Source organism: Lepisosteus oculatus, chromosome 1, assembly GCF_040954835.1.
Source record: "Lepisosteus oculatus isolate fLepOcu1 chromosome 1, fLepOcu1.hap2, whole genome shotgun sequence".
NCBI classification, from domain to species: Eukaryota; Metazoa; Chordata; class Actinopteri; order Semionotiformes; family Lepisosteidae; genus Lepisosteus; species Lepisosteus oculatus.
Genome location: NC_090696.1, coordinates 65,830,631 through 65,845,666, shown reverse-complemented (window position 1 = coordinate 65,845,666; position 15,036 = coordinate 65,830,631). Strand labels below are relative to the sequence as shown.

The window sequence follows — 15,036 nt, the reverse complement described above, 5'->3', positions numbered from 1 at the left end:
CTGAGTGCCCAGACCTTGCCCAGACTGCCCCTTCTCACTTAAATTGCCCCCCCCACCTTCGCAGAAAAGACAGAAACATCTTTACAGCATCAATGAACAAAACACCTAAGCAGGGTTAAATGAAATTGACCTAGAATTGTGAGTTTTGTTTTTTAGTGATTTACAATTGTATATACAGTACAACATGGATAATATAGTGAGATACAGTTTAGTGTTTCTGTGAAGACTACCAACTTCTTTCTGCTAATATTACACTTACTAATATTATATTTTGATACTAATATACATAAACGAATGATTCTGGTCTGTTTTCCTAAAGGTAAAGCATGATGACAAAGATGACGACGATATACAGTGATGTGCACAGTTGAAAAAATGCTTAAAGGATGCATTTCGATGGTTATGGAAAACTAATCTATGATAAATCCACACTGAACTCTTTGTACAAAATGTTTTTATAAAACTTTCAAGTGAAGAATAGCCTTTCAACACACTTTAGACCGTCCTCTTTAAAAACCATTAAATCATGATATGTATTTACCTAAAATGACGCAGCCTTTCAAGCCACTGTGACGTACTGTATATCCTTTACGTTGATGTCACCCTGCAGGGGTAGTAACCCCGGCTACTGTCCAGTTTAAGATTTTGACGCGCCAGAGTCTACAGGCGAAAGACTATAAAGTCAATTCAGGACGCGGCTGCGGTATCACATCGTGTCTATGGATAAAGCGCATTACATTGCTTACCCAGCTGTCGTTGACACGCCGGGGCACTTTACAAATATGAGAAGAAAACTGGACCATCGCTATTATGAGGCTCACAAGCAGCGGGTGGAGAACGGTAAGTGGGAAATGTTCAGTTGTTTATAGAAAGTTGAAGGTTATTTTACCATTATAACAGTATTTTCTTAAACACTCTGACATTGTAACAAACTTTCGCCCCCAGTGAAACCCGTAGTGGACAATAAAGCGCCAAGGACATATTTACATTTCCATCTGAAGATGAAGAAAATTCAGGTAAAATAATTAATACATAAACAGGAGTCGTTAATCTAGGTTGTTTTGTTCTTAGTTGGTAACATTTTAACTTTCTTAACTAAGACTCCCCGACCGATTAAGATAAACACTGCATTCGCTAATATACTTAAAAAAAAATATCCGCTTTTTAATGAGTCTGCCAGGGACCGATTAAGAGTTAGGCTGTTTAACAAAAACGAAAAACCTTTGTCAATACTTTGTTGTGTACCGTACAGTGTGGCATAAAAATGATTTATGTGGCTTGAAAATATAATGACTATGCCCCAAAGACAGAACTCACGACTGCAGAGCTGAACTACAGTGCATCAGCGTGATTAATACCCTATTCTGCATTCGTCCACACACCCAAAGGAAGCTCCCCACTTGAAAGTTTCTCATTTTCTTCAAAGTGTCTTTTTGTAACCATTTTTGAAATGACAGCTTGGTAATAGATCCCAGATGACTTGCAGTTTTTTCGCAGTAGGGAGTAAAAGGTAACAATTTTAAGATCATTTATTTTGGGGAATTGTGCAGATAGTGAAATATTTTTTTTCCCCAAAGATGGAGCAGGAGAGATTGGCAACAGTGGAGAGGAACAACAGAATCCTGCTTGAGAAAATGGCTTGCATTAAGAGCACCACTGGCTGTGTGGACAACTGGAATAACTACCAGCCCAAAAGGTGACGTATTTTCTTAGCGTTCATTAAAAAGAACGGGCAAAGTAAAACTCTCACACAAAGCCGATGCAGGTTAAAGAGCTGACGTTGTAAATATGAGCACAAATGGAGATTACCTCACAAGAAGAGGCAATTTGCTTTAGCTTGTTTGACTTCTAGTAACTAATTGATCTGAGGATCTCATCCAGCCATATTGTGACAAAGCCAGGCAATCAGTTTTAACATCATAGCTGGGTAGCTTGTTCCAGACTTCAGCTACCCTTTGTGTAAAGGAGTGCTCCTTATTCTCAGTTTCACAAATGTTAACGTTGTTGTAGTTTCCACCTGTGTGCTCTGGATTGAGTTTCACTGTTGATTCTGAAGTTGTCCTTGGCTTTGAGAGTTTTGAATACTTCACTCAGGTTTCGTAGTCTCTGAGCTTTTTAGAATGTCTGCATACTGTAGTTGCATCATTACTGAACCTATATATTATTAGGTTTTAATAATAGAAATAGAAATAACTGGAATAGCAATAGCTCTTTCCAATAATATTTTCACTGCAAAGTAATGGAAGTGATTTTCTTGTCAGGTTTCCAGGTAGTGGAAGCGGATCATGATTGTCAGGCTTGTTTTCCTTCCCAATTTGGAAACTTCTCATGTCATTCCTCTCCATACAAAGCAAGAATACTGACTCTTAAAATTGGGGTCCTGTGCCTATCAAAAAAGACCTTTGCAAAATATTCTTCTTTCACTGCAGGGATTGAGTTAAAATTGGTCAGAATTTATGAACAGCTTATGACTTTGCACAAAAAAAGGAACAATTACATTTTTTAACTGCTCTTCTTCAAACACCATTAAAGGACCATTTAAATTTAACCGCTATATTTCAAACATCATAGATATCATTCGGTTTTCCCTTTAGTTTACTCACAGGTCATTCACACTGTTTAAGCACATGGGGAAGAGCTTGCTGGAAAACCTTCAAACACTTCTAGTTTACACATTGTTTTCTGTGTTTAGATTTTTTGTCTCTTTTAAAGCCTGTCTATCTAATGTCACTAACCCCCACGTTTCTTTTTCCATCGTGTCCTTCAGCCTTAACATTGGTAAAAGAAACCAAGAGCTTGTGAAGATAACATTGGACAATCAGGCTATCCTCAATAGAATAAATGCTACCAAGTCCATCTATAACCATCAAAAGTGGCTGGCTGACTACAAGGTAAAAATAATTTCCTGGGCTCTGCAAATTAATTTATAATTAATATTGCATTCATATGAAGCTTTTTGCCCCAGAGGCTTCACACATATAGAGTGGGACTTAGAGAAGCACCAGTACATTTTAGTGATACCTTAAGTATCTCGGACAGTGAGGCCTTCTATCATAACCTGACCTTCCTGCATATAAGGCAGTTTTTTCTTCTCTGCCTCTAAGACTTTACATCAGTCATAGTCAGATACATAGAATTACCTGTTCTCAGTTCTTGTACCTCGCAGGTCTCTTGATAACACACATTGGGTATTCATTTTCTAAATTTACTGTACATGAAGAATTTTAAGACATCTGTCAATCACAGCAACGTGTTCCCTGTGTCCATGCGTAAACTGTCTTTAAATGTAAACAAATTTATGTTTTAGCACATTTATGAAAAATATGATGACCAAAGTTTGTTTTGGCCAGTTATTACCGAATGCCCATACATAAAGTATGCAGAATGTTTAAAGAGTGCCTGAAATTATACTAGACAGACTCTTCAAATAATTCCCCATCCTTTTTTTAATATATCAATAAACAAATATTGTTTTAGGTTAGCAGAGGATACCTTACTCAAATAACAAAGTACCCAGAAACAAGAAAGACAAAGAACAAGGTAAGATTAAAATAAGATGCATTAGTAGGAAGTTATGCTTTATTCATTCCTAACAAGTCATCTTATTATGTAAAGAATGTGTTTTATATTCCTTTAGAAGGGATCTGGTATTTCGATGATTAACACTATATGAGGCTTTATCTAAGTTTACATCACTGTGCAGTTAATTAAAAAAAACATACATATTACCTTTAATTTGAAATTATTAAATAAAGGAACACATTTACATAACTCACTAAAACAAAAGTTAAAGAAGCCGTGGTCGACACAATATGACCTTAATTCTACTGACACTATTTTAAAATCAGGATATTTGTATAAAGAGATTTTGTAGAATCAGACAATCCTGAGGTCTTTGTTCCTGGGAGACAGCTGTATTGTATAGAATAATGTAGTGTATAAGTGAATGGAAAATTAACGGCTTTCTATCCGTACATAAATTCAGGAAACTTGTATATAAGACATACATGGTTTTATAGCAACACTAATGAATATGATAATAGAAAGCAAAAAGCAAAATGACAAAATGATTGTTGCTATATTACCCAAAATATTCTGTGCCAATTTAGTGTACATTTAAGTTAAAGAATAACCTTAATAATCATTCTCCTATGAAAATATCCTGGACGTTGACCCAGAAGTCTACAATGATCTTAAATTCTGAATTGTTTGGTTTCCTATTTATGAATATAAATTACTTAATTACATTTTTAATATTTTTTAGGACTGCCTGCCAGAAATCAACAAAAAATGATGGAAACAGATTACAAGGAGCGGCACTGTGAAGATTTCTTTTTTAGTCACAGTAATAAAGTATAAGTGGAGTCTGAGTGAGTTAAAAAATAAAATAAAGAGTTTAACAGTTTTTGTTATCTAATAAAAAGGTCTCCATTACATAAACAGCATACAATATCTATACTGTATGCACAAATATATCGGTATGCAGATAACTGAGAAATAAAATGTTGTCTTAAGGTTAAAATGCTTGAAATGCCTTTGCTGCTGGATGTTTTAGACATTGTTTTTAGAAATGTATCCTCATTGTAGTAAACGTGTTGCTTTAAGCATTCATGTGCATGATGTGATGAGATCAGAATTTAATTTTCATTCCAAGAAGTACTGAAGTCCCAAGTTTGAAGGTCAATTTTTGTTCTTCTTGTTTGCAAGGAAACATTTGTTTCATAACACGTTTGGACAAACGGTTATGTGAATAGTTGGTTGATTTGTTTTTACACATAATGTAATAAACCAGACTTCAAGTTCTGCATAGCTTCTTCAACTGGTTGGATAACTTGTCAAGTTATCAGATCACACCAAACTTCAACTAAAAATGAGCAGCTACAGATTGCAGTTTTGTCCTTACTAGTCTTCATCAATATGACATAATGTTGTCAGGTGAAACCAGTGTCTTTTTAAACTAAGCACAAGTCCTTCATCAAACATATGGCTTTCTAGGGTATCAGTTGTGACTGACTGATGTGAATGTTCCCTGGCTTGTGAGGCATATAAAATCAATCTTAGAAAGCTCTATTTTTAATACTTAAAATCCCATTTTAAAAATGGGCCAACATTCTTCTTGATATTGTCTGTGGACAGTGTGTCTATTCCCGCCTGAACTGGAAAGATGCCACTGTGCACACTCTTCCACATTTTTTTCATCTTTGTTACACTGTATAATCAAAAACAATTATATTCTATAGTTATTGTTCAGATTCAGTCTGTATGTTTTCTGTGCATTTGACTTTTTTTCTTTTAGTATATAGTGTGTATAGGTTGTGGTTTTTACAACTGCCAATGTGTTTTAAAAATCAGTGACTGATTCCTAAAGGATACGGAATTGAGAAACCTTGGTATTGTAAACTACTAAGGGATGGCAAAGGAACAAGTAAAGGTTTATTCCATGCTGAAAAGAGAAGAAAAGAAACACAACATTTCGGCTGTGGAACCTTCTTCAGGGGTGAAAGACTCCACACTCAAAACTTTATATCTCTTTTCAGCATGGAATAAACCTTATTCCTTTGCAGCCTATGTATACTGACACAGCTATCTACTTGAACTACTAATACTGTAGTCATACAATAGAAATGTGAAAGGAAATGGGAAAAGAAGATGATAATGTATAGTCACTTCACCTTTTAAAACCTGCTTATATATATATTAACACTTATTTTCGAAGTGAAGATATACGTATATAGCTATTGATGTTAAAATAAGCATTGATTTTGAATGAGTATAGTGCTACGGTTCTGTGCTTTAGTAATTATTTTAGTTTAAAATAGGCATGTCGTTCTCATAGCGGCCCAGTAAAAGTGGAGGAATTAAACTCCAGCAGTCTGAATGCTTTTATTGGAGACTTTTGGTCTCAATTTCTGACGCTGGGTGGCACTCCGCCGCAGCTATCAAGGACTGAAGAACCAAAAGCAGGTCATTGTGTTCTTCGGCGACATGGACTTAATGGAGAGGGTACCGAAACTTTGCCTGAAATGTACGCACTTGAAAAACGCACTTTTTGGTACGAAAGATATGCTAAACCATTAACCAGATACTTTTCACAATTGAGTGTACTTAAGAATGATACACGGTTGCTGTGATGGAATATATTTTTGTGTAAAAATCTGAAATCAGTCAGGCGCTGGATAGACAGCACACTATTCTATTTCCTTTTTGAAAGCCCCCATGAGGAAGTTGTGCGAGAGTCGTGGCTAGCACCTGGTGATTTTGAATGTAAGTAAGAACGTGTAGCTAATATTGGTTCTTATATGTCTGTTTCTGTTGTAATTCCGGGTTGCTGTTTTTATTTTTATTTCGTGTGGTGCAGTAATTTCCCTTGTGTTTCGTTATTGTTTGGTGTTCGGCCGTTTACATTAAATGATTCTCTTCATGTTAAAGCCTCTGTGCATGCTGCATTTGACAGCACGATGTACCTGGCTAAAAGAAAGACTTCGGTTATTTCGTATAACTTCAAAGCTCTTGAAGAAAGGTTGAGATAAGCAGAAGCTGTAGCTAAAGGTATATTTTGCCCTGTGTCAATGTGTCTTTTGGTTTAACCGCCTATATGAGTTCTTTTGTAGTTGCGCTCTTGTATTCTTACAGCTTACTAACCCGTTAAAGGCGTTGGTCAAAGGTGTAATATTACATTTTAGCAATTTGCTTGCTTATAGTCTTGTTACTGTTAGAGACAGCGTAAGAAAGATCTGAAAAGGACAAAGTTAAAAACATCAAGTGTACCTATAAGACCTCTTATCGGCTGTTGTATGCAGTACTAGTCAGTGTGTTGTACAGAATGATACTGCAGACCTGGAAAAAATCGGAGAAAAAAAACGACCATATTAATTGCTTATTTAAGGAAATATCGTATATTCGGATGGGATCAATTCCATAAACGAGCCTGTCAAACCACGGGACTAATTGAGCTCCATCAATAAAAAAAAAACAACAACCCAGGATCACAGGCAAAAAAGGAGAACAAACGGAAATAGGTTGACCTTTTATTACCTTTTTTTTTATGAACCAACTATAAATCTAAGTTAAATAAACAGCCATCCCAAGTAGTGGCTTTTATTGGGAAGTGATGCTGGCAAGAAGTGCCAGTTGTGCCCAGACTGCCAGTAATATTATCAATAGGAGTGCCACAGTCCTCCCTTTTAAAAAAGACGTTTTAAAAAAATCAGCAGTATTTAATCCAGTGGGTTCAGAGTTATAGTTGCATTGTATGGTAGCGTGTATGTCTCTGAGACTATTACTCCATGGACCTGTGCTTTGCCCTTTTCAGTTGATCCACTGCTGCTGTTAGTTTTAATAAAATTGCAAGGGGATTTTTTAAATGATTTTTTTAAAACATCAATGTTGGCTTATTTTTAATTATTTCATTATTATGTCTGCTATAGTATATAGCAGTGCACCGAATCACTAATTTTCCAAATGTATCCAAGCGTGGTGCCGTGCATCCTGATCGTTCTGTATTTCCGGATGTATCATCCAATTCCAATCATGAAGATGATGAAGACTGGATCAAATGCCTGTGTTAAACTTTATGTATCGCACATGCCCTGCCCGTAAAATTAAGTCTGAACATTTTCAAGTAACGCTGGTGGTGTGGTCTCGATCTATAATGGAGGTTTGCTTAATTAAAAAAAAAAAATGTATTATTTTAAAACCTTCAGGAGTGAAAGAAGATTCGGTCATATTTTTGCTGCAACTGCCCATGGGAAATTCCACAAACTAGTGTCTGCAGATTTCCATTGGCTATTCAGGAATATTAATCCACCAGCAGCTGGTGAATACTTAACATTGCAGAGGCTGATACGTTGTGATCTCCAACTGTGCTTCCTGTGCCTGTGAATTTCCCATTAAGGCAGGACATTTGGTAGTGTTATTTGACACATGTGGGAGCAACAGATTATTCAAGAGGCTGAGTACAGACTGGACAGGACTGATTAATATACTTCTGGGCAAAAAATATACTTACAGTAAAGCAGACTTTTTCTGAAATTATAATTTTTTAGCTTCCTCTCTGCCTCTTCTCTTCCTCAGTCTGTTGTATCACATGTGGTTTGTAGCTAACTGTGCAACATAAGCCCACTCCTCAATTTCTGCTCTGCGTGTACAACACGTTGGAACATTTCTGCGGTGAAATGTCTGGTGCACAACCTGTACTTATTCGGCCAGCCATACGTAACGCGATGCAAGTAATTACAGTGACTAGTGAGCAGGAAGGACCGCATCATCTTGCAAATCGTGCAAAGTTTTGCTCTCGCCCCTGGTGAGACCAGGGGTTTGTGACAACATATCAAATCTACAGTCCTTTCATTTTGTGCTTAATTTGGAATTTGTATAATTTTGCGATACCGTCAGTTTATTTTGTTACTGAGGTAAAATAACCGGTCTGAGAAATTGGGACTGCAGTTCGTCTTTATCTATGCTGTAAACATTAAAGAACACAGAGGAGTGCATTTGGCTTATATAACTGGGTTTGTCTGCTAGTAGCAAGTTGGTCCAAGGATCTCATCCAGGCTTTTCTTGAATGAAGCTAGGGTATCAGCTCTGTGCCTCACATTCTTTGTTTTAAGTACGCTGTCCATCACTACATCCAGAAATTGATCTTTTCAGTTTTATAGAATCTAAGTGATAGAATTTTAATCAGGCCTTAAATATGTGTTGTAAATAATAAACGGTGATTTTGAATTTTAATTATGATTAACTTTTAATGTCCCAAAACACTTAAAAAAACAAATAAGTACATGCGTCTCTTATGTTTCATAACGTAATAAAGTGTGGATCGAGACTGAAGACTACCGCAGAACCCGCTCAGTGAGGCTGGTTAGTCTGGATAAACACGTTTCATATGCCAAAGCCACAGAATTTTCGGCTGTGCTTTCGGTTTGGATTTAGCAAACCTTCCATTGTTCTGAAAACTGTACTTATGGAAAAAAGCCTGAGTTGTTATCAGTCTTTGTGAAGCAACGGGTATTAATAACCCTACTCCTCTTTCACTACATTTCTTAAGATCTGGAGCACATGTGTGGTCATTCATTGGGATTACCTGGAATTCACCTGTAATTTTCCAAGTATCTGATGTCATTCTGCAAGTGTTTATGTTACTAATCTTTTACTGGAGATTGAGATTAATCACCATGTGCTTTTGATTTTCCAGAACAAGCTGACAAGTGCTAACTGGATTTTGCAGAAATAGCGATGTGATTGAATAAGACTTTAGGGCAGGCCTTATTCCCTAAGGGTGAGGATGAAATAGTGACTGGAGCTGTCCACACTGCTAAAGAAAGTGAAAATACATGAATTTTTGCACATTTGATTTCCTTTGTTTAAAAGGTTAATCTCTAAATAGAAATACATTGTTTGCCTAGACAGTGCTGTAACTGGGCCTTGAAAAACAAAAATGCGTGCTCTCTAAATGTTACTCGGTTACATCTCATGAAAATAATCTGATCACGCAAGGCATTGCAGATCGCATTTCATCGTGTAGCTGGATCTGATCTGAAGCAAGGTGACCACACGGTTCAACAGCTTAGCTTTTAAAAAGCAATGCAAGTCAATCATTTGAAGCGCAGAAGCATGTCTTGAAAATGGAAAAGCTGTAGACAGCCACCCTTTTAATAGTGCTTTTCGAGGGTGCACTGGCTGTTTCCTGTTGTGCGGTATTGAAATCCACGTGCCTCAAGTAGACATAATGGCTGTGCTAGCCGACAGGTGATGCGTTAAAGTGATTCAAGTTTTCCCAATCCAGGATATGCTTAGATGCATGTGAAATCTCACATTGGCTGCACTCTGTATGCGTTTAATTTTGTATCCCCCCTGAAGAGAGACCGATTGGATAAGAAAGCCCAAGCAGTTCAAAGTCCTTTTTTTTTTTGTCCTGAGCTTTTCTGGCCTTGTCGCACCCCTCCCTTGCTTCTTGTTCACGTACATTCCAGTTAGGATTACAACAGAGCCACCAGGATCACGGCTGGACCAGCTTCGCTACCAGTCTGGTGACAGTTCGGCTTTTGGTCCGCGGATATCGGGAGTTCCAGTGGGAAATCCTGCAGAGGAGTCGCTCTTGCTGCTGACCAGAGCAGATGCGTGTGGTTGCTTTCACTGATCATGGTGCTCCATTGTAGTTCTGGGCATGGATACAGAAACACAAGTCAGACCTCAAAATTGCAACCCAGTACTGACCCTTTGCAGCTCTGAAGTGCATTGGCTTATCTGGAGCGTCTGTAACCTGTTTACGGTAATAGATCATTGCATTGCTGAAGGGCTTACATTTTTGGAATTCTAGAGTAAAGCTGGCTTGTTCTGAGTGAATGAACACAGAGTTTCCCAACCATAGAACAAATAGGCAATAACGTATTTGGAACAAGTAATAGGTTTATTCCATGGTGAAAAGAGAAGAAAGAAAACTCAACGTTTCGGCCGTGAAGCCTTCTTCAGCCTTCTTCACACCTGAAGAAGACTCCACGGCCGAAACGTTGTTTTCTTTCTTCTTTTCAGCATGGACTAAACCTTTACTTGTTCCTTTGCAGCCTACGCATGCTGACGCAGCTACCCACCTGGACTACTTCAATAATCCATTAGTCCTCCTTTTCTTCCCTGTAAAGTTGAGAAGTCCTTCAGTGTTCATTTTTCTACAAGACCTATTTTTTATGTTTTAACCTTAACTGTTGTTCATATGCCTGTGGATAAACTAAAACAGAACATGTTCTTTGTGTGCAGTAAGATTGCAGAGACCTTGTGATTTTCAGCTCTCTGTACAGGAGTAGGTAAAGGGAAGTCTTTACCTGAAAAAATATCAAATCTAAAGCTAAATTTTGACTGACCAATGCTGCGTAGTGATTTTTTTCACACAAACCTTTAATTTACTTTATACTTTATACAGGAATTGTTGTTATGGATGTAATCAAGACAAGCTTTGTGTATAACTCCACAAGTCAGTCAGATTTTTCTCTGTGAGGTTATACGCAGTGAGAGCACATTTCTGACTTTATGCAATACATTATGCCGCTGAAGGAATCAATAAGGAAGAGGAAGTACATTGCGTTCCTGGGAGACGGCAAAGGCAAGCAAAACATGGAAAACTTGGCCAACAGTCCCACCAAAAACATTCTAAAAATATTTTTCAACGTAAACTTGTGGTATTTTTTGTTCTTGTGAACCAAATCACATCCTTTTACAGCATTGAACTATAACCTTAGCAGTCATGCTTTGGGGCTAAATGTATTACTGTAAATTTGCAGTGCACGTATTTATAGTGTTGTTTTTATATTTGTAAGCTGTGGAGGGACTTTAAAGACTTTGAAGCAAAAGTAAACTTTTTCCAATCAGTCTTCTTAAAATGGTCCTGCTGTCTTTGAACTCTGCTTTCATGATACTGTACCTGAATTTCAGCTGCTGCCCTGCTTTTGCTGACCTTGTCATGAGCTCATTATAGCGTCTTTGTCTACTGAACGTTAACACGGCTGCCTGCGCCACATTGACCCTACATTTAACTGAAGGAATATAACTCCTTTTACTTGGTCTCTGTTCATAATAAGGCCATGTAAGCTCTTTTTATTAATGTTCACTGCCCCTTTGAATTATTAAAAATGAATTGACATTTTGAAGTACACGAATGTGTAAAAACCTGTGAAAGATTAACTAACATTCTAATTCAGAACTGCAGTGCACAGGTGAAGTGGTATAATAATACAATAATACTGATTTGATTAAAATGCATCCTGTTTTCCTGTGCCTTACATGAAGTGTACATTGAGAGATTCACTGCACAGAAGCCATTGTAATAACTGTTGTACTCTCATATTTAATGCAAGCTCTATAAACATTATTCGTACTCTCGCAGAACATGTATACATTTATATACATACACTCAACATGTATGCATCTATCTTTATGCCTGGCTCTTCAGTCCAACATGCCTTTAAGAGGTTAGGAATGCTGCGCTGCTGTCTTGCCTGAACGTGCGCACGTGTGCCACTCCAAGCATGTGATTAGACACTGGGGTCCATGCGTGATGAGTGTCAGCTGGTTGTGAGAGTTTGTCTTGTGGCTTCTGGAGAGCTTCTCAGTGACTGGGAGTCTTCTCGGCAGAGGTGATTATTTCTTGTGTTTTACACGCACTTGCGCATCTTAAAAATTACTATCTGTCTTCAGAGGTGTAGTTTTAGGTGAAGCCTGGAACTGAGAGATCGCTTAAGAACAGTAGGTGTTTTTTCAACTCTGTACCAAAGTTTTCTTTTAAGCCTGTGTTAAGGGATTTACAAAATAATTATAACCAAGTATTTAATTTCCTTTCAAGATGGTATTAATCTCTTTCAGAAAATAGGCAGTTTAGAGTGACTTTTTTGCAATAGGCTGCTAGTTCTAATACGTTTCTTATTGCCACTGTTAAGATCTTAGTTCTGTTTATTTATAGTCTTACACATGGTGCTGTCTGTGTAAGGAGGGATTAGATGCAGCTGTTATCTGTCCATTGGGTGCCACTCCATCCAGAGTTCCTGTCTCTGTTAATGGTGTAGTCTCTTTAGTACACTGATTCCTGTCTTTTGTCTGCCAATATCAGCCAGGAAACTGAAGTACATCCGGAACACTTTTAAATTATGATGAATTATTAGTAGAGCTATCTTCCAGCTTGTTCTTCTGAGGTCACAAATACAGATTTCACACTTTCTACAAATTATTTTAAGGGAAAATGTCCGTGATTTTCTTCCGGACAGCACTTGGACTGTCTGTTTGAGGACACCTCATGTTTCCCAGACAGGCGTGTGGGGAAACAGTAGGCTATCCTCCACAGGCTGTGCTTATTCTGAGTATGATACAAATTAACATGCTGGTATCATCTGCTTGTAAAAGGGTTTCTCTTCAGGCCCATTTAGTTTCATATTTCAGCTCCAAAACCAGGAGGATTTTATGTGTTACATTATCAGCTCCAGCCTTTTTGATGTTTTTAATTTCCTCATCCGAGGTTTTATTTTTATCTAGTGCCAGTTATTTTCCAGTACCACCGCATACTAAGTTACTCTGTTTCGTTTTCTTTCTTGTAAAATCTTTTTCTGCCTTTGTCAGTAAAGGACTTTTGCCAAAGCACTATATGTCCCAAGTAGAACACTAGGGAAGACTGGTAACCAGCTGTTTCTACAGGCAGTGCTATAGGACCTTTGTGTGATCCCAAAAGGGCTAAAGAGCCTCATAAAGTATTATTTTCCGTTATCCCTCTTTTAACTGATTATTTAAAAATAAAGTGTAGGCCTACAATTTCACAGCAAGAGTTATGTGATGTTTTGCCCATGCTAGTAAAAATTCCAGAAATGAGTGTATTCAGCTTGTTCTGTTTATTTTTTTTAGTTGCGAGAATTTAGATTTGTCCATCTTGACCTGAATCTAGGCAAAGGGACTGCAGTGTGAGGTCTGTGAAGCTAAAATCTTTCTCTCACACTTGTCACGCATTGCCAGTTGAGAATGGACATATCATTGAGATTTTTTACAGACTGCTGAAAATTAAAAGGGTCTTATCTGTCTTTATACAAGTTCTGGAAACAAAAAAAGTTTTCTAACTGGTTTCCATCTGGAAATATAAGGGGCTTACAGAAAATGTGTGTACAACTTTCGAGTAGGAGTTGTGCGTTAGCCATGTATTAATAATAGAGAAATGCAGTTTCTGTTCTAGTAAATGCCTAATTCATACTTTTTAAGTGAATCATGCAGGGTGTGTATTATTTGTGACAAAAGGTATAATTATCTAGTCAGCTTCTGTAAAGAGATTTTCTATCATGTAAGTGATAGTTTCCTCAATAATAGTAATGATATGTTTTAGTCTGTACACAGTTTTTAAAAAAATCACATCATTAAGTCAACAAATAAAGCCAAGAGGGCATTAAAATTGTTTCAAAGATATAGCAAAAAGACTTCTAAAGTGAGTTTTAAAAATTTCCTCAGCAGTCAAGAGTTTCTAATGGATTTGATAACTGACTTCATCAGCAAGGAAATTAATGTACCTCCATAAGAGTTTCATAATCCAGTTTAATACTATTTCACGCATCGCATAGACTTGGACCTCGTAACTGTCACAGATGTGAAGCTGAAGTGAATTGAATTTATTGGCATATGGCATACAGGTGACTATTTTAAAATGTTCTGAACGATTTTTATAGCAAATGTTCTGTGCAGTTTGTTTTTTTGACAAAAACGGGGAGTCACAGCTGGCCTCGGAGGTTGTGCAGAGGGTAGCCGACACTTGTGTGCTGTCTGTTAGGAGATCCTGGACACTTGGAGCTAATGACACAGGTCAGTAGGCTTTAAACTAGAGAATGAGTTTCAGCATACACTCGCAAGTGCAGGCTTTCAGAAGTGATAAAACATATGTAGAGGTTGAATAGATTAAAAAAAAATCGAAAAAAGAGTTGTTTCTCCGACAGGATGTTTTTAGTTGCTGTTTCTCAAAGCTCTGCAACAGCATCCCACAAGTTAATTCGGGAACTCGGAAACATTGGGTTTGTTAAGACCTTTTCATAAAGGAAATTGTAGGAATGTTTTACCTTCAGTATGCACCGTGACATCCAGTGACTTGGAAAGAACTGGCTGATCGCTGTCCTCTGTACTGAGATTTGAATGGGAGTACAGCAGCACTGGCTACAGGTGAATCTCGCTTGGCATTCCAGTTGTTCTCTTAAATGGCACAGATATGCTACTGCTACTTCCATTTATGTTCCATTATGAAGGGTCATACTGTTGAGTTAAGAAACTGGAATGTAGGTCTGTGATTTATATAACTTATGTAGTTTCTTCTATATAAGTAGAAAGACCGGTTTTGTACACTTCAGAGTGAAATCTCCTGCTGTTCTCATTATCAGTATCCTCATCAGTATAGATGAGTGAATCACTTTCAAAGATGGTCATGTCTACCTAGTCCATAACATTACCTCTACCATGCTTCAGGATTTGCTCAGGATGCAGAGAGATTTGGAAGAAAGTTTTATGGTTAGTTTATACCACGATAAACGGATG

The 15,036-nt window shown here is 37.4% G+C and overlaps 2 protein-coding genes across 6 annotated transcripts in view; both read left to right on the top strand.

The window, feature by feature from the left end:
* Positions 1 to 630: 630 nt before the first annotated feature.
* Positions 631 to 4,405, top strand: LOC107077156 (sperm axonemal maintenance protein CFAP97D1-like). 2 transcript variants are annotated; one of them, XM_015345450.2, is made up of 6 exons: positions 632 to 840; positions 946 to 1,016; positions 1,578 to 1,696; positions 2,768 to 2,891; positions 3,478 to 3,540; positions 4,265 to 4,405. In XM_015345450.2, the coding sequence occupies exons 1-6, from the start codon at positions 720 to 722 to the stop codon at positions 4,292 to 4,294; spliced, it is 528 nt and encodes a 175-aa protein (XP_015200936.1). In that variant the 5' UTR covers positions 632 to 719; the 3' UTR covers positions 4,295 to 4,405. The 2 variants fall into 2 exon arrangements, with proteins under 2 accessions (XP_015200937.1, XP_015200936.1); XM_015345451.2 differs by lacking the exon at positions 3,478 to 3,540 and having other exon boundaries at positions 631 to 840.
* Positions 4,406 to 6,175: 1,770 nt separating this feature from the next.
* The window catches only part of aimp1a (aminoacyl tRNA synthetase complex interacting multifunctional protein 1a), a 30,004-nt gene continuing 21,143 nt past the window's right edge, over positions 6,176 to 15,036 (top strand). The window contains exon 1 of one of the 4 annotated variants that reach the window (XM_015345961.2): positions 6,176 to 6,264. In XM_015345961.2, the coding sequence (XP_015201447.2) occupies positions 6,263 to 6,264 (2 nt within the window). In that variant the 5' untranslated portion in view covers positions 6,176 to 6,262. Of the gene's footprint in view, positions 6,265 to 8,711; positions 8,726 to 12,003; positions 12,126 to 12,170; positions 12,235 to 15,036 lie in introns of those variants that run through there. The other 3 variants (XM_069191463.1, XM_006629903.3, XM_015345962.2) reach the window with 3 other exon arrangements.